Source organism: Neolamprologus multifasciatus, chromosome 19 (genome assembly GCF_963576455.1).
Source record: "Neolamprologus multifasciatus chromosome 19, fNeoMul1.2, whole genome shotgun sequence".
Lineage (NCBI taxonomy): Eukaryota > Metazoa > Chordata > Actinopteri > Cichliformes > Cichlidae > Neolamprologus > Neolamprologus multifasciatus.
In genome coordinates this window covers 1,558,760-1,577,273 of record NC_140457.1, presented here as the reverse complement: position 1 = coordinate 1,577,273, position 18,514 = coordinate 1,558,760, and the positions used below count along the sequence as shown (strand labels likewise).

The 18,514-nt window shown below is 45.4% G+C and overlaps 2 protein-coding genes across 3 annotated transcripts in view; one reads left to right on the top strand and one right to left on the bottom strand.

The window, feature by feature from the left end:
• The window catches only part of LOC146495650 (uncharacterized), a 94,234-nt gene that overhangs the window by 9,121 nt on the left and 66,599 nt on the right, over nt 1–18,514 (top strand). Inside the window, exons 4-5 of one of the 2 annotated variants that reach the window (XM_085143101.1) lie at nt 2,570–2,774; nt 3,123–3,644. The exons of the other annotated variant lie outside the window; for it this stretch is intronic. The gene's annotated coding sequence lies outside the window, so the exon portion shown is untranslated. Of the gene's footprint in view, nt 1–2,569; nt 2,775–3,122; nt 3,645–18,514 lie in introns of those variants that run through there. 2 annotated transcript variants of the gene reach the window in all.
• qrsl1 (glutaminyl-tRNA amidotransferase subunit QRSL1) lies at nt 13,872–18,492 on the bottom strand. Its single transcript, XM_085143098.1, has 11 exons — nt 18,347–18,492; nt 16,932–17,091; nt 16,757–16,855; nt 16,577–16,673; nt 15,655–15,816; nt 15,399–15,574; nt 15,150–15,262; nt 14,804–14,996; nt 14,611–14,728; nt 14,304–14,509; nt 13,872–14,138 (listed from the first exon to the last, which is right to left on the bottom strand). Exons 1-11 carry the CDS (start codon nt 18,368–18,370, stop codon nt 13,924–13,926), a joined length of 1,563 nt encoding a protein of 520 aa, XP_084999224.1. The 5' UTR covers nt 18,371–18,492; the 3' UTR covers nt 13,872–13,923.

Sequence of the window (18,514 nt, the reverse complement as noted above, 5' to 3'; positions counted from 1 at the left end):
CAACACACAGAGACAGACAACCATTCGCGCTCACATTCACTCACACATTCACACCTAGTGACAATTTGGATTATCCAACTAACCTATCCCCACAAGCTGCATGTCTTTGGACGGTGGGAGGAAGCCGGAGTACCCGGAGGGAACCCACGCAAACACGGGGAGAACATGCAAACTCCACACAGAAAGACCTGATGGTGGAATTGAACTCAGGACCTTCTTGCTGTGCGGCAACAGTGTTAACCACCGTGCCACCGTGCTGCCTGTGTTTTGTGACCAAAGTTTCTTAATTTTTGGTTGTGAAAAAGTTCACTAATACATGACAGCTCAGTCTGCTGGAAATGACACAATGTGTTCAGTGTGTTGATTTGTAGATAAATAAATGTGGTGTGAAACCTACAGGACACTTTTTGTCATAGAGTTGAGAGTTTGGCTTTAAGTTGGTGTAAATGTGATTTTAAAGGAATTTCTCAGTTAAATTTCTGCATCTAGAGTTCCACAAGGTTCTATCTTGGGTCCTTTTCTGTTGCCTTCTGTTGCACATGCTGTTCTCATGGCATGTGCGTCTGTTTGGAATGACCTCAGACATTTATCACCTGTGACTAAGTCTACAGTAAGCTGACGACACAGTCATTAAGCTCTCAGCGGTTTGTAGTTGGGTTATTTTACGCAGTTTAGGGACCTCCGTGTGTGTGTGTGTGTGTGTGTGTGTACGTTATTGACACAATAACACACTCGCTTTTTCTGCTGTGAGTCCTTCAGAATAGAAGTGGAGAGACTCGTGTCACAACAGTGTTTATTTACAGTATTATTGTCTCTAATCTCCTTTATTGCTTTTTATTTCCTCGTCTTTGATTTTGTAGCTTATAAAATGCCACATCTCTCTGGCGCCCTCTAATGGGCAGACATACTCTAAGACTGTATTTCCTTATTTAAACGTAAAAATGCAGTTTTTCTTTCATGACAATAAAGGTTATTTGTGTAACCTTTATTTTAACTGGATAATACTACAATGGCTACTACCAGTAACTATTAGTAATAACAACTAGAAATCAAAGTGTTTAAAATGCTTCCGGGCGGCTCACACACACAGTACTCTGACATGTTTGGAAACTGGACTGTCAACTTCCTGGTTTTCAACCATGGTGGTGGTGGTGATGATGATGATGATGATGATGATGATACCAACCATTTTACCTTTTCTCTCTAACTTGACCTCCAAACCATTGGGTCTGAGCGGTGCCTGTGATACACGGAGACACCTCAGCACCCTCCAGCTTTAAACGCACACAGTCCCGCTGGGTCGTAGGAGAATCTGAAGCGGCAATGACAGCGACTGACCACTAGAGGTCGTCATTTATCTATGTGAGTTAAATCGAAGCCTTGGATGAAAAATTAAAGGAAACATTCAAAACCTATATCCCTGCTTATTAAAGGGTAATACAAACAAATGAAAGAAGCATTTTCCGATCAGAGCATCAAGTTAAACTTCTGGGATATAGATCTGGGCTGTCAAGTAGCAGAGGAGGATGCTAATCAGTTTAAGCTGCTTTGGTGCTAATGAAATTAACAACAAGTGCACCAGAGGGCTAAAAGTGAGACAACCTCCAAGTCGGGAATGATTTTACAGACGGAGGCCACTGACATTGTCCCTCCGTGTGTTTTCACTCTGATTTTCAGGTGTCTGTATGTGCCCTCTGCAGGCTACTCATTTTAATTTCTTGGCATCCTTTCATTCTTGACACATCAGTGCAGGTATTCAGCAGGATTTATACCCCACTGGAATCTGATGAACTTTGAACGCTACTTTAATTATTATTATTTTACCAGTGTATAATGGTAAATGGTTCTTATATAGCGCTTTTCTACTCATCTGAGCACTCAAAGCGCTTTACAATGGAGCAGGCTACAGACGATGATGCTCACAATGCAGAATAAGCTGTAGACTGAATATACAATGTGGACTAACCAAGAACTCCCACTCTGTGGGAGTTCTTTGTGGACCTTTTCCACTGGGGGTGCTCTCGAGCTCATGGAGAAATAATGGGGTAAGATAATGAAGCTGTAGAACAAAAATCCAAATTTTGTGGGGTTAAAAGTTTTATTCTGGAAGTCTTATAATGTTGGGCATGTGTGGGCTCGAGAACAAAGACTGCTTCCCTTCACAGATCTTACAGATCTCTGAGAGTGTCTGGTACGTTGCTTCACCACGAATGGCATCCTCAATTTTCATTTGAGACGTGAAACCATGCATGTTGACGTTTTGGAAGATCCCATTAGATTGAAAGGGGGAAAAAAGACTAAACAAAGAATGATGCAGGATGTCCCCTTAACGTGGCACGAGGAAAAAATGATGGTTATTTAAAAAAACAACAAAAACAAACAAAAAAGCACACGGAACAAACATGTAGTTATAATGGCGGGGGAAAGCAAAAACAACTGAGAACCATAATTGTGCTACTTTGTCTTGAGTTATTCGGGGGATTTGGTGTGAAAGACGATCCCAGGGTGTTTAAAATACTGTTTTCATTAAACTGAGATTATATTATGCTGTCTTCTGCTCCTTGAGCAGCTCTATCTCCGACAGCGCCTGAATGCAGCAGATGGAGGCAGTTCAGTGTCGGTTGGGTGGGGGCTATAAAAGGTGCGACTGCGCGCCTCCTGTTTCAATTGCCTTTCCTCCACCGCGCGCAGCAGTTTCCCATCACATCAGCATGAAGAAGCTAAGCATCGTCTTCGTCGCAGTCCTGCTGCTGGCTCTCCATCTCACCTCCCAGGTCAGTTCAGCCCGTGTTTAAAACATCTTTTTGCGCATTTTCCCACACAGAAGAGGCGCAAACTGCCGCGCTTAGCGCAGCTTGTGTGCGCATAATTAAATGCACAACTGCCAGAGCAGCAGCTGTCTGCAGCTTCAGCTCAGAATTTAGTTCAGTGTTTGGCAGAAATGGAGACGAAAGATTCTCTGACAGACTTTGATTTAAACCTGAAGGGGGGGGGGGAGTGTGTGTGTGTGTGTGTGTGTGAATAATTCAATTTGAGCTGAAGGCGGTGATGATGAGAGTGACTCCTGTGTCCTGGTGCAGTGTCTATTCGTTAAACTCATGTGGTTATCTCATGTGTTGCAGGTGGCTGAGGCAGACGGAAGCGGAGGCTCCCACACCCAGAACGCGAATGCAACTGTCAAACCGACTGGGAGCGCCAGCGGGAGTCCCGCCGCCTTCACGCTGCTCGTCGCTCCTCTGCTTCTGTCCACGGTTCTCCTGCACGGCTGGTCCGGATGATCCGCGCTGGACATTCGGAAGCCGGCAGGGGACACAACGTTAGTGTTTGATAAAAGGCAGAAAAAGGAAATCACATAAAGTAGAGAGCTTAACTATTTACTGTGTTGAGCGGGCGAAACGAGCGCGACGCGGCCCGGGGCGCGCCCTGCTACTTTCCGCATCCTGCTCTTCATCAACTCTGAAACGCAACCAATCCTCCCGCCAGTAACGGAACATGCTCGATGATAATTCAGAAATATTGAACCCTGCGGAAAACACGTGTATTCACAACGACTGTATGTAATGAGTTCTGTACTTTCAGAATGATGCAAATCTGATGTTTGACATGTGAATCCTGTGAAATTAAACTTTAAATTGTAAAATAAATATATAGTCCAGTGTTTTATTTGTGGTGGGTTTTTGTTTGTTTTTGTAAAAGTGTAATTTCCTGGATTTCGTGACGTATAAGAGGAAAAATGTGCAGAAGCCTCAAACGTGAAGCGAAGTCAAGAGCAGAACATCACATCTGGATCAGGTGCGGGGGGGGGGGGGGGGGGGTATCAGACTCCAAGTTTGGTTCCAGGTGAAGGTGAACGTGTAATCCTGTTTTTACAGGTTAAACATGAGCATAAAACGGAGTTTCTGTCGGAAGTTCTGCCCGCACGTTATCAGCTTGTAACGGACGTCGCCTTAAAAGCTAAAATTCATGGATGTTTTTATTTAAAAATAATAAATAAAGTGGGGAAACAACCCCCCACGTCTTTAAATCCTCTGTGCTGTAATTTCATGGATTTCTTTGCGCTCTTTCTGCATCCACCGTCACACACGCTGACGTTTCTTTTTCTTTTTTAATTGGCTGATCCAAGCGGCTGAACGGAACCCGTGGGTCGTGATTGTGCTGCTGGAGCACTTTTACTGACTGTATCTGACATAATCTGGCTGCTGTGAAAACTCCGTGCCAACAGACCGTCCCAGCAGGCTGAGCTCCAGCTTCACTGACGCTCTGCAGCCGGATCACTGGATACTGTTAGATGATAACTTCCCGTTTCCCCCATTTGTCTAAAAAATAAATAAATAAATAAATAAAAAAGACAAACCAGCCCGTCTTCAAAAAGTAGTGACGTCACTACTTTTTGAAGACGGGCTGGGTGAAGACCCCCCCCCCCCCCCCCCATTGAAAATAAGATGAAAAATAAATCACTTTCGTTTGCTTTGAGGGAAAAACAAGTTAAAAAAAAAAAAAATCTGAAACACGTGAAAAATTCTCCGTTCCGTGGACGAGCAGAAACCACATGACCCCTCTGACTCCATGTTGTGAACACAAAGGGCTGCGAGGTCAAGACAAACAGAAGTAATTGACCGAGACTGAAGAACTGATGCCCTTCCTCCTCCACCTGCCGCCTTCAAAGGACGCCCCTGTGTGAGGATGGGCGGCTGAATGCGCTTTGAAGGCCTTGGTTGCTTCATGTTTCGTGAACCAGTTGTATCCGTCAGATCTAATCCCACATTCATGTCTGCGTCTAAAACACGAGCTCAGACTCTGCTGCTCATCAATAATAGCTGACATGCTGGATACGGAGATCCCTCCACCACAGCTGTGATTTCACCTGGAAGCTCCGAGGTCGGAGAAGCTGCTGCTGTTCTCATGTGAAGGCTGAAGAGTGCAGTGGTTTGTTCGTGCAGACTCAAGTATCTCATCATGTTTTGAGACAGTAAACGAACTTCCAAAAAACAACACGTGCACAGACACAGCGATCTTTTTGAATGCGGGCCGGACTGGAAATGGAAACAATCCTCAGTTCAGTGTTTGCAGAGCTGATACTGCACACATGCTCTTCACACTTGGCTGCGGCGAATAAAGTGCCGAACGACACACAAACAGGCTGAGTGAGAAGAAGATGATGTGCATGTTAAGTGATGAAGAGATGAGTGTGTGTGACTGAGGATGACGTAACCGCCAGTGAAATAATACCGTGTATGTTTGAAGCTCGTGCTGGTTTCCTCTTCCCCTCACTTATTTATAACGTGCACACGAGCAGGATGAATCTGTAATTGTGTCTGTTTTTATTTTTAAATGTTGTTTTTTTCTATGCTTTTTTTTTTTCTCAGTTTCTATGTGACCTCTTTTCTTCAATAGGTTCTTCACTGGATTTGCATTCGCGTCTGATCACGTGACACAAACTACCTCGTGCAGCTCACTTCAGGTCAGGATCTTTCCTCCATGAAGCCACTTTCTTGTGTTTCTGGATGATCTGGGGACCGTCTCTAAGACGTTTCTGCTGAGCGGTCAGGTTACGGCGCAGGGTCTAAAGAGCTTGGAGAGAAAATCATCTGGACTTCTTCAGTTCTTGGGTCAAATAGTGAAGAGTCCCAGATTTGGACCCCCGTTGATCTTCTACTTAATCACAAAACCAAGGTGTGAAAACGGGTGTGTGTCCCAATCAGCCAAGTTTTGGTTGATGCTTCTTTCACTTCTTTCAAACCATCTTCCTCGGGCTCCTGGTCTTAGCCGACAGGAGGAGCACCTGGTGTGGTCTTCTGCTGCTGCAACCCATCTGCTCCAAGGTTCCACCTGTTGTGGCCGTGGTTATACCGAGTAGATATTTGAGCTTGTTGCCTTCCTGTCAACTCAGAGCAGTCTGTCCATTTTGACCTCTGACCTCTGGCATCAACAGAGAACTGCTGCTCATGCAGTGTCTCACTCTCTGTGAACTTCAGAGGTCGTGGTGCCTAAACATCCCAGCAGATCCCTTTGTTCCTCATTCTGATGCTCTGTTTGACCTTCAGCAAGGCTTCTTTGCCATATCCCCTTGCCTGAATGCTGCAATGTGATTGGCTGTTTCGACGTTTGTGTTAATAAGCAGCTGAATGTAACAAAATGAGTGAGTTTTGAAGGCCCTGCTTACTTCATGCTTCGTGCACTCTGAACCAGTTTTCTCATAAATCTAATTCCACATGTCTGTGCTGATACTGCACACATGCTCTTCACACTTGGCTGCGGTGAATAAAGTGCCAAATGACAACACAAACAGGCCGAGTGAGAAGAAGATGACATCCGTGCATGCTAAGTGATGAAGACGTGTGTGTGTGTCTGTGAGGATGACGTAACCTCCAGTGAAATAATACTGTGTGTATGTTTGAGACTCGTGCTGGTTTCCTCTTCCCCTCACTTACATCCTGCTCTTGACCTGATGGCGGTGCATTAAAAGTATCTGTATTCTGTCAGTGTCTGGTTGGTGAATCCTGTTTTTCTTAGTTTGTTGTTGTTGTTTTTTCCTTGGATCTCTCTGAGGTTAACTTTATTTCCCCACAATCGATAGAAATCTTGCTATAAAACCAGGTTTGGTCTCTATAAAAAATCCCCCCCCCCTAACAACTGTATAGGTGGAGAATGACTCATAACTCACCTTTTTTTAAATTATATTGAAGTTTAAAGTTTGCATTATTGGGGGCGTGGCTTCTGTGATTGTGGTTGGTGACACAGGCAGCTGTAGCTGCTAGCTGTCTGCTAGGCTTGACCTGCAGTGGACCTCTGGACTGTTTGTGCTGTTGGAACCTTTTTTATGAGGTCGTCATCATCATAATAATAATAATAATAATCAGTGTTGGGGAGTAACGGAATACATGTACCGCCATTATGTATTTAAAATACAAAATATGAGTAACTGTATTCCGTTACAGTTACCGTTTAAAAAGGTGGTATTTAGAATACAGTTACTTTGTTGAAATAAATGGATTACACGGCGGTACTTCCCTGTTTCATATTGTGGCGGGTCAGGACTGTTTGGGTTTTGTTTGACAGCTACGTTCTGTTGTTCCAGGCAGCGTTACGGTTGCCATGGTTACAGGGTGACTCTCTCTCTCTCTGCGTGTTTCCTGGGTGAGAGAGCACCTGTTGTTGTTGTGCTAAGCTAACAGGCAGAATGCTACAGGTATAGCTCTAAAGAATGTAGCATCATGGGCAGTGTAGTCCGTGCTGCAGGGAGAATGGACTGCCATACACGTTATGTGTCTGTGAGCGAGGGAGGGAGAAAAAGGAAAAGTACGAGCTGTCATCGAGCAGAAACGGGAGCTGGAAGCATGTAAATATAATAATAACCACTGCAGCCAAGAAGAGAGCCTGACGAGCCCAGCTGTAAGTAAGCTGTTAAGACTCGACTGTACACCGTGTTCGTGTTTTCCTCTGAAACAATAAGTTCTGTTGGAGCAGCCTTTCAACGCCTCTCTCTGTCTCTGCTAGCAAAGTAACAGTAATAAATCACAGCAATAGCACATTCATGTAGTTGTAAACAGCATGATAATATATTAAGTAATCCAAAGTATTCAGAATACGTTACTCTCATTGAGTAACGGAATACGTTACAGAATACATTTTGGGGCATGTATTCTGTAATCTGTAATGGAATACATTTTAAAAGTAACCTTCCCAACACTGATGATAATAATGATGATAATAATAATAATAATAATATGCATGCTGTTTGAGTAAAGATGGCGCTCCATCCAAACGTGGTCACACAGTTGTTGGAGGTTTAAAATGAAAACCCAGAAACCAGTGGGTGATGATGTTTTCTCGTCTTTTATAGTCTTTGGGTTTCTTCTTCTGTGGAGCTGCCCTCCGCTCGTTGTACCTGAGCAGGGCTACATGCAGAGAGCAGAGCTCTGGTCTTGCATGTTCCCACCTGGTTTCATTGACGTTTTCAGTTGTCTTCAGCATATTTTAACCCCATTTGCTCAGTGCAACAGTGCAAAGCAACAGCACAAAGGAAGCTCGGCTCGGTGTAATGTTTATCACCTTAAAGGATCGTATTGACTGTTATGTGCGGTTTGAAGCTCATGCCTCATTAGTTAAGAGCATGCAGATTCCTTCAAACTGAGGAACAGAAACGGCCTCGGTCACACTTCAGCAGAGGCAGAACAATGATTTTAATAATTTTCTGATGTGTAGAACCACATCGTTAAAAACATACTGTACTCTTGGAAACAACTGGGCATGCAGCACCATGACAAGGAGGCTGATTTGAGCCCGTCACCACATCCTGTAGAAAAATGGAAGATAAGGTTCAAAGACAACAGAAACCAGCATGTATGATTTTAATTGATTTCACCGCTCGAGATGAAACATTTGTTTGTATTCCTGTTGTACTAAAGGGACTTACTACAGTGATCTCAGATTCCCAGAGGTTTAAGCATTAACGCATGCAAATGCATCCTCTCACATCCTCATTTCATTTCCTCTCTTTCACACAATCATAAAACCTTAATGTGTGCATCACACATTTGCTTTAAGGCAGGGGTGTCAAACTCCAATACACAGTGGGCCAAAATTCAAAACTGGAACAAAGTCACGGGCTAACGTTAATATTTATTTAAATGTATTTATTCCTCCAGATATAAGAATGAATCTTTTCTTATTGACTCAAACACGTTTTGCTGAAAAACTGAATATGGAACAAGCAAAGCTTAATACTAAACAATATATATATTAGCTGTATAATACCAGTAGGCCAGCTCTAATTGTAATTTGGTATGGCTTCGCGGGCCAAATGTAATTAGGCTGCGGGCCAAATTTGGCCCGCGGGCCAGAGTTTGACACCTATGCTTTAAGGACTCCTTCAGGTAAATAAAAGAACTCAGGGCTCAACCCAGTATGCACACTGGGTTGGGATGCATTAACACTGGTTAAACCATAGACTGTATGTAAAAGATGGAGCTAGTTACCCTGACATCTGCAGTCGGTGTTAAACCTGCATGTTGAAGCACTGATAGTTTGGCTCGTGCTGTGTTGGATGTTTTTGGACAGTTGAGTCCTCAGCTAGCTTGGATACGCGGCTGCATCCATAGACTGCAGGGCTTCATCACACAGACACAGATACCAGCTGAAACACGAGCTTCAAGACAAGTTTATCATCTTTTTTAAAAAAAATTTTTAATCCATCAGGTGAACAGCAGGAGTTGGGGGCCGTTATGTTTCAGAACATCTTTGCAGAGGAAGCGGAAACCTGCAGAAAGCAGCAGCAGTTTCAAACGGTAAAGGAAACGCAGCATTATTTTGAGACTGGCTGCTTCATCCTCGCAGGCCCACGCACTCTGCTCACATCTTCACTGCTTACTCTGCATAAACGTCAGCTTTTCCTCTCACTCACCTCGTTTCTGTTTGTCACAGTGTGAATAACACGTTTACAGTATATTAACACTGCAGTGGCTGAAGTGAGGATTGTTGTTGGTTTTTTCCATTTCCAGTCGTGCTCTTGTAAACATGTTGAAAATCTGCATTAAATAAAGGATGCTGATCATGCAGAAAGTGTCTGTGCTGTCAGGATTTCTCGCAGTCTCTGAAACTCATGAAGACGACACGTTGGCATATTTCAGTCTGGACTAACAGAGGAAAACATTTCAGGTTATGCTGTGAAGTCTCGCAGCAGATGATGACATCTTAATGGGAAGCGTTCTCAGGCCTTCGCACGAGAACAACATCAGCTTTTCGTTTCACTTCCCCTCAGAGCTGTCGGGTGAAGCGAGCGTCCTGCTGGGAAACCGGCGCGATGGTGGAGTGACATCGATCTCCAGCACTTCAGAGCTGCTGCTTTGGACCCACAGGGAGACATGAATGTGGAATCAGATCTAATGGACAAATCACAGGCAAGAAGAACCTTTGACAGACTGTCAAAGATGGATGTCGCCATTGTGACATCACCACTGGTCAGATGAGGTAAACACAGCCTGGGCCAAACCAGCACCGAGTTGAAGTCTGAAGCGGTTCCTACAGAGGAAGACTGATTTAGTGTCTCTGACTCTAACAGTGACCAGAGGAGGCAACTACACGAATCAGAAAATAAAAAGACGAGACTTCACGATCCAGCCTGGTCACAGACATGTTTGGATTCAGAAAGAGTCTCTCAGCTGAAGAGCGAGCAGCTCGTGACAGCAGAGGCTGAGCTGTGAAGAGTGCAGCAGACTGTTGTTTACATCCTGACATGTGACACGAGTCCAGGAAAACACAATGTTTGTGTGGCGTGAAAAAAAGCTTTCAAAGCCTTTTACACATCAGCTTTCAGTCTGACAGCTGCAGGCCGGCGCCCGCGTGCTTTATCAAGCACAATAAGAACCACTTCTCTGCTCTTCGCTTGCACGTCCTTCTCATGTGGGCGACTTTGTAATGAAGACCGGGATCAGATGAGGAGCGATGGAAAGAGTCGGGCAAATAAATCCTCACATCTGCAGCGGACAACGTGAGAAACAATGGCAGATTTTTACCTTCATACTATCTGTAGAGACGATTCCTTTTGTTTGACAAACCAAACATCCAACAAGTCAACAAGCCACTGGGACCATATTTCGTACGCAGGCGAAAGAAGTCCACTGTCAAACGTAAAAGTTGCGTTTTTATGGTTTATTCATCCAGTCTGGCAATAACAAGATCAATTTTTGATACTTCCTGCTGCTTCTCCTGCTCTGGTAAAAAAGCAATAGCCCCCCCCCAGTGCATGCTGGTCCTATACCAGTCTCTTTATTTATAGGAAACATGGCCCTACAGCTCTTAATGACTTAACAAGGTAAACACCAAACAAACAAAACATTAAAACAAATAATAACCTACAAATAAAACGTGTAAATAATCCCCAAAATATAAGTAAACCAGCAACAAACTTTTACAAATTTCAAAATAATAAAAATAAAGAACAAAAAGCTCCAACACGATCAACATGTTGCTGGGTGCAGCTGTCCGAGGCAGCCACAGCAGGACGATGAACAGGTTCAGGCTTCAGACTCATTGAGCTTAAATGTGTTTTGCACTCCTGAAAGTTCACGTGGATATTTGTACTCATGTTTATGAAGTCACGAGGGCTCAAAATGCTGCAAAAATTACAAAAATCTCCAGATTTGCTAATATTTTTAATAACAATTTGCTATTTTTGCTTTGCAAAAATCTCCAAATGTTCTCAGCTTGTATTTAGTTGGGAATCCGTTTTAACCTCCTGACAACAAATATGAAACTTCACATATCTGACTTCTAATGACATAAAGAACGTCTCAAAGAGCCGACGAGTCGGGTTTTGCGTAAAAATGAAAGCATGAGCTGATAAGCTCTAATTTGTGTTGTACAGTTATCTCATTTTTAACTTAATTTTTATATTTGATTTGATTTGATTCCTTCCTAGTTAAATTTACCCTCTTTAATTTTCATATTTATTTCCTATCTTATTCATAGCCTTTTCGTTTTTTCTTTAGGTCACGAGCAGTTGTCTAAGCATTTCACTGCATACCGTACTGTGTATGTGACAAATAAAATTTGAATTTTGAATTTTTCCTAACTTACGTGATCAGATAAGACAAAATGAGACAATTCAGGTAAAAATGAATATTAATCTGAAGTAAGGAAAACGGGGACGCATCGTCTCGATGTTCTCAAGAACATGTGACCGTCTGAAATATTGTTTCATAACTGCAACTTGAAGTGTTTGAGTTTTCATGTATCACAGAGCTTGTTTGATGAACAGTTTGACATTTTAATGATCTTATAATTAAATTACCTTTCAAATGCTTCCTCCCTGACCTCACAGATCCTCGAGCTGCAATAAGCACATCGAGTTTTCATGTAATGACGAGTGTTATATAAATAAACCTGACAGCGTACACTGTGAGCGCAGTCAGAGCCCAGATCTGTCCGGCCTTATAAAGACTGCTTTAAAGATCAGGACCCTGTTAGTGAACAGAGGCCAAAACCTCAAACAGGACTCGTGATCCTTTTCTTAATTGTCTTATTGTGGCCTGCTGAGGTAAACCCCTTTAAACCAGCGCAGAGTCAAAGTGCTGCTGCTTCTGTCAGCTGATACACAAGCTTCATGAAACCTTATCTCCCCACAGAAACTCCACATGCACACACATTTGCATAACGCTGCGATAAAGGCAACGATGAAGATCGGCATGACAATAGAGGATTATATTATCAGTGTTTGTTGCAGTGTCATCAGATAAACGTGTGAACTGCTATTTATTCTCAGAAACACTAAAAGTAACATAACTCATCGCACATCTAAGGTAGAAAACAACCAGACCTGGATGTAATAGAAGTGCACTGATGTAGAATTACAGTGTCTGGATTCATTATGTCTAACAATCAACAAAGAACTCCTGGAAAACTGGTCAGGATCAGGTGAAGAAGACGAGGGATGTTAAGGTCCTGACGGGACAGGTTTCACTCTGGGTTTATTCCAGCATTTGAGTTCAAACTCTAAGTAATTCTGAGACGGTCACTTGTGATGCACAAAGAGCCCGAGGAGCATTGATCAGTACATGCATGCATACTAGGCTGATTATTAAATCTTTGTTCATTATTTTCCTTCTTCCTGTTTGTACTGACGTTGGCTCCTCCCTTTAAGACCAGCCACAGTTTGATGCCACAGTTACATCAGAGACAACCGCCGTCTGAGATCTGTGGCATCACTGCGATAGACTTACAGCCTGCACGCACTTCTCTCACTGCTACACTGAACCATTATGAATCATTATTATCAGGATGTCCCAAAAAACTCCCGACAGTCCTGACAGGGACTAGAAAGAGAGCAGATTTCTCCTGTTTTGGCTTCCTGTTAAATCCAGAATTCAAAATCCTGCTCCTCACATACAAGGTCTTAAATAATCAGGCCCCATCTTATCTTAATGACCTTGTAGTACCATATCACCCTATTAGAGCACTTCGCTCTCGCTCTGCAGGCCTACTTGTTGTTCCTAGAGTATTTAAAAGTAGAATGGGAGGCAGAGCCTTCAGTTTTCAGGCCCCTCTTCTGTGGAACCAGCTTCCAGTTTGGATTCAGGAGACAGACACTATCTCTACTTTCAAGATTAGGCTTCAAACTTTCCTTTTTGCTAAAGCATATAGTTAGGGCTGGACCAGGTGACCCTGAATCCTCCCGTAGTTATGCTGCGGGAGGATTCCCATGATGCATTGAGCTTTTCCTCGTCACTCTGTGTTTGTGTTAGTTATGATTAATCTCTGGCTTTTGTCTCTCTGCCTTCAGACTAAAGGGTCGTGGGAGTAGTTGATGTAGTTGCTCCAGGACTGCAATGTGACACAATGTTCTACAACCTCGCTGTTAAACAGGAAACCAGAAGAAACCAGTTAGTGACCAGTTGGCTTCAGTGCTCTTTGGCAAAGAGACTCATCACAAATGAGTTGTGAGTATATTTGAATCTGCCTGTTTATAAATTAGATGGAAATGATGTGAAAACCTTCACTGAGTGACTGCAGAAGGTCCAAACTGGGCAACGTGTGTGGAGACGCTCGCTGTGTGAACAAAGCCTCGCGGCGCTGCTCGCTCAGCCTCTGGGTAACCATTTGGTCACCAGAGCTTCTTGCAACATGTTGGGCAACCGTTGTTTCTTAAAGTTAGATATTGCTTCTCTATTTTTACTCTCGTGTGGTTGTTAGCCAACTTTCCTCTGATTGGCTATAGAAGATATAAATATATAAAGAGCAGGTGGGAGGGGCTTGAGGTACCAGACATGGCCATATTAGGCAGCCGCTCATACAGATACGAGATCCAAGCTGTTTAAACTGAGTCCCTGTGGATCCTACGAATGTCCTGAAAGGCTGAGGAGTAAAAACAGACCTTAGAACAAATGCTTGTGTTTATTAGCACGACAATAAAATCAGCTGTGACGGTCAAGGTAACGGAGAAGCTTCAAGCTCCTCACGCAGCTCCCGTCTCGTCATCCCCGAGTCCTCAAAGTCACTGATGGAGGGGAAACCAACCCTCTGCTCGACCCACTGGGCCACGCTCAGCAGCTTCCGGTCTTGGAGAGCGGGAGCTATGAGCTGCAGGCCAATGGGAAGGCCCCGTCTCGACAAAGCCGTCGGCACAGAGACTGCAGGGAGACCTGGAGTGCAGAGAGAGAGAGGTGAGGAAACAGAGCGCCGCTCATCTCACTTCATGAGCAGGAGGGAAACGAGAAGCAGCTTCTTAAGCTCCTCAGTCACAGCTGTGGGTGTGCATATTTAAATGCTCCTCCCACACTTCCTCTGCGTGCAGCTTCAGTGCCTACCTGCCATGTTGGCGGGCTGCGTGAAGACGTCTTCCTGTGCGCTGCGCGTTCGGTTATCTTCCTGAGTGAAGTCGCGGTAACGAGCCGCATCCGTCAGCGTGGTGGGCGTCAGCAGCACGTCGACACCAGAGCTGAACACGTGCTGGAAGTCATTCGTGATGAGCCGGCGAACTTTCTGAGCCTTCACAAAGTAGTGCTGGTAGTTCCTGCGGGAAAATAAAAAGACGTAATTATTCTTTAGGAAACAAGAGGTGGAGAGGATCACAGGATCCCTCCGTGGCTCGGAAACACGGCGGCTCAGTCTCACCGTTTTAGCAGGAAGTAGTTCCCGGACAGAATCCTCCCTCTGACGACGTCGTTGAAGCCCTCGTGTCTGCTCGAGGCGTACATGACCTCCGTCGAGCTGTCCGTCTGGCTGCGGTGGCCTGCTGGCAGAGTCGCACTTCATCACACCCACTATAAGAAGCGCCAAACCCACACACCACAGCACCATTCATTACCGTATTCCAGGCCGTCAAACCGGGCCATGTTGGACGCCACCTCGGCGTGGCACAGGACGTGGTAGCACACGATGGAGTACTGCGTATGGGGGAGCGACACTCGCTCCACCCGCGCTCCGGCTTCCTCAAACAAGTCGGCCACGCTGCTCCACTGGGCCAGAGTCTCCTCGGAGAGGCCCGGGGCGTGATACTCCTGACGGGCAGCACAGGAGAGACGAACAACGGCTCAACATGTCGTTCACGCTCGACTTTCATCTACCTGCCTTTGCAATCATCAATCATCTCAGTGCTGACCTCAATAAAGTAACATGTTGGCGTGTAATGCTGAGGTAGTTTGTAGTGTCACCTTAGGGATGCCCACACAGATGTTCCTAACATCAAAGTCTTCAGGAAGCTCTGTTAGTGATGACGGGGCGGGAACTGTTGTTGAATCTCTGACGTCGAGGCCTTGGAGGATACCTGCACGACACGACATGATCAGGTGAGTCGTTTGGCTGCTGTGCTGCGATATGAGACGGCTGCAGTTTCCTTTAGGCAGACGTTCTTATTCAGAGCTGCTGCGTGTTGATGTCCAAGGTCACCTGAGGATTCTCACCTAAGACGACGGCCGCGTCGTTCACGCTGCGCGTCATTATGCCCGGGACGTCCATGGAGTTAACGAGGGGGATGAGACCGTGTCTGGACAGCAGACCATACGTGGGCTTCAGGGCCACGACGCCACACAACGACCCGGGGTTTCGTGTGGATCCGCCCGTGTCTGACCCCAAAGCTCTGCCAAGAAGAGCATCACATGTAAACACGGAGACCCTGACGGTCTTACTGAAGACGAGAGCGTGAACGCGTCTCCTCACAGGTAGCTGGTGAGCGAGGCCACAGCTGCGGCGCTTCCACCTGAACTGCCTCCGGTGACGACCCAGTCCGAGTCGGGGTCTGCCTTCGTCCGCTCTCTGTAGGGCGCTGCGTAACCCCAGGGGTTCTTTACGGCGCCGAAAGCACCATCAGTACTGCCCGCACTGCGAGGAAAACAAACGGATCCGTATGAGGAAAACTGCAGCTGCAGAATCACAGAAATCTTTTTGTAACCTTTGTTTGTTCAGTGAATTTATCTTTTGATTCCTCGTCACACAAGAACGCTGTGAGTGAGCGCCGCACAAAGACGGCGTTTGCAAGTATAACTTAGATGGAACCAGGATGAACATCACCTGAACAACACCAGCGGGGCAACATGCATGACAACGCACGGCGCCTTGCAGTCATTCAGGCTTCATGACTCACAGTAATTTTCCTGGTATGTAGTTTAGTGTTGGATATGAAGATTTTCCCACCATAACCATCATTTTTCATAATCTGATGATGCAAACAGCTCAACAATACAGACCGACAGGACAGAAGGATCCACAATGACTAGAAAATGAGTGAGGAGGCATCACATGTCGGCACAAAGGTCACCTTTCATCTGCTCTAACTTGTTCTGAGCAGCCACTTATCTCACACGCTGAGCCTGCAAAGTTTACCCAGAATGCACTTTGTCACGTTTCCTCCAGATCAAAGATCCAGTTTACTGTTCCTCTACATCAGAAACATTAAACTGCTGCAGTTTGTTCACACTGTGGTCCATCCATCGCACAGACGACCGTTAGTCTGACTCTGCGCTTGGACTGCAACACTTGATGCAGGTGTGAACGGATTTGGTTGCAGATTTTAACAACACTTAAATGTTCAGTCCTGACGTCTCTTCTACTTTAATCAAAAATGCTGCAAAAACTCAGTTACCCCATTGCAAACTCATCCATGTTGGTCTTCCCCATTAAAACTGCCCCCTGGTCGAGGAGTTTCTGGACCACTGTGGCGTTATAAGGAGGAGTGTAGTCTGCAGAAAAAGCAGGATGTATAAGTACGGGGCTGCAATGGAGTGAAAAACAAGTTGTTTTTATTAGCCCACTTCACACAGACCTTTAAGCATCCTGGAGGCACATGTGGTCCTGATGTTCTCCGTGCAGAAATTATCCTTGACAGCAAACGGGATTCCATCCAGAGGACCTTTGGGCACACCTGAAGGTAGAAGAGATCAAGCAGTGACACCCGAGTCACACAGAACCAAATCGAGCCCGGCTCGAGCTGTCCTCACCTCGCTGCAGTCGGCGTTCTGCCTGCTGAGCCTGCTCCAGAGCACGCTCCTCTGTCACCGTGATGTAAGCGTTCAGGTGCTGCGTTTTCCTGATGCGATTCAGGCATTTTCTGCAGAGCTCTGTCGGAGAGATTCGTCCCTCCCGCAGCGCTAAAGACACCTGAAGAACGACGATGAAACGGCAGAGCTGGAATCAAACTCGTGCATTTTATTAATAACATTACAGTATCACAAAGAAAAGAAGCTTTTTTAACCACGACAGTGAAGCAGCAAAAAGAATCAACACAGGACTGCACAGCAGCAGACAGAACACAGTGCAGACACAGCAGGCTGCTGTTCTGTGGGGGACAGATGGACGGGGACTCCCGTGTTTCTTATATATTGCAGTCGATATATAGGAGAAATATGCATAACAGTGAGAATCTATGCTAATGCTGCTGCCTAAGGGAAGCATGTATAATGTAAACAGAACTGGTCCCAGCACTGAACCCTGTGGAACTCCAGACTCTCCATTTACATGAACAAATTAGAGTCTGTCAGTGTTTCCTCTTCTTCTGCTTTTTCACTCACCATGTGTTTTTACACCTCACTGAATTTAACCATTAGTTATTAATAACCTCTGGCTCTCTCACCCCAACCAGTCACAGCAGACGGCTGCCCCTCCCTAAGCTTGGAGATGCCGGAGGTGAGCGCTTGCTCACAGGTGTCGTGTGACTGTTGGGTTTTCTGTTTCCTCTGTATTACTGTATGGTCTCGACCTTACAGTATAAAGCAGCTCGAGGCAACTGTTGTTGTGATTTTCTGCTGTACAAATAAAGTTGAATTGAAAATGTCCTTCACGACATCCATCATCGTCTGAGGTTTTCCGCTTTTCCTCCTGCCTGCAGCTCCAAGATATCCTCTCCCTCCTCGACAGATGTCCAAACCCTCTCAGCCTCTCCCCTCTAACTCTGACCTCTGATGGACTCACATCTAATCTTCGCCATCCTGCTCACTCCCAGTGAACATCTAAACATCTTCAGCTGTCTTTTTGTCATTGCCTTCGTCTCCAAACCACACACCACAGCATGCCTTCACTTCACAAATGTGCTCTGACCCCCACTGCTGTCTGTGAGCTCTGCGCTTCTCCGTCAACATGATGCTCGCTGACCACCTCTCTGTTCCAGCAGCTTTCTCATGAAATAAAGACGTCATTAAAAAGCGGCACAAATGGGCTTCATTCGTTATAAACATGTTGCATATCTCAATATGAAACCGCCGCTATTCTCAGCTGTGCCTTCATGCTACCTGTACGCGTTTTAGTTGCTGCTAACGCGTCACTGCGAGCTGTCTGATGAAGATGATTCGTCGTCTGTCTGATGAAGACTTCGTGTGTCGGTGAGCCGCTGCGCAGCACAGACGCTGCCGTCACTGACCTGCTTTATCGTCCGGCTCAGCATCTCGGAGCACTTTTCACTTTACAAACAACCTTCCCGCAGCCAACCGCCTCTGCGAGCCGCCATGTTTGTTTCCTCTAACACGCTTGCCTGTGATTCGACAGCGGTTTAGTAACTCGCACTCTGATTGGCGGAGACACCGGAGGA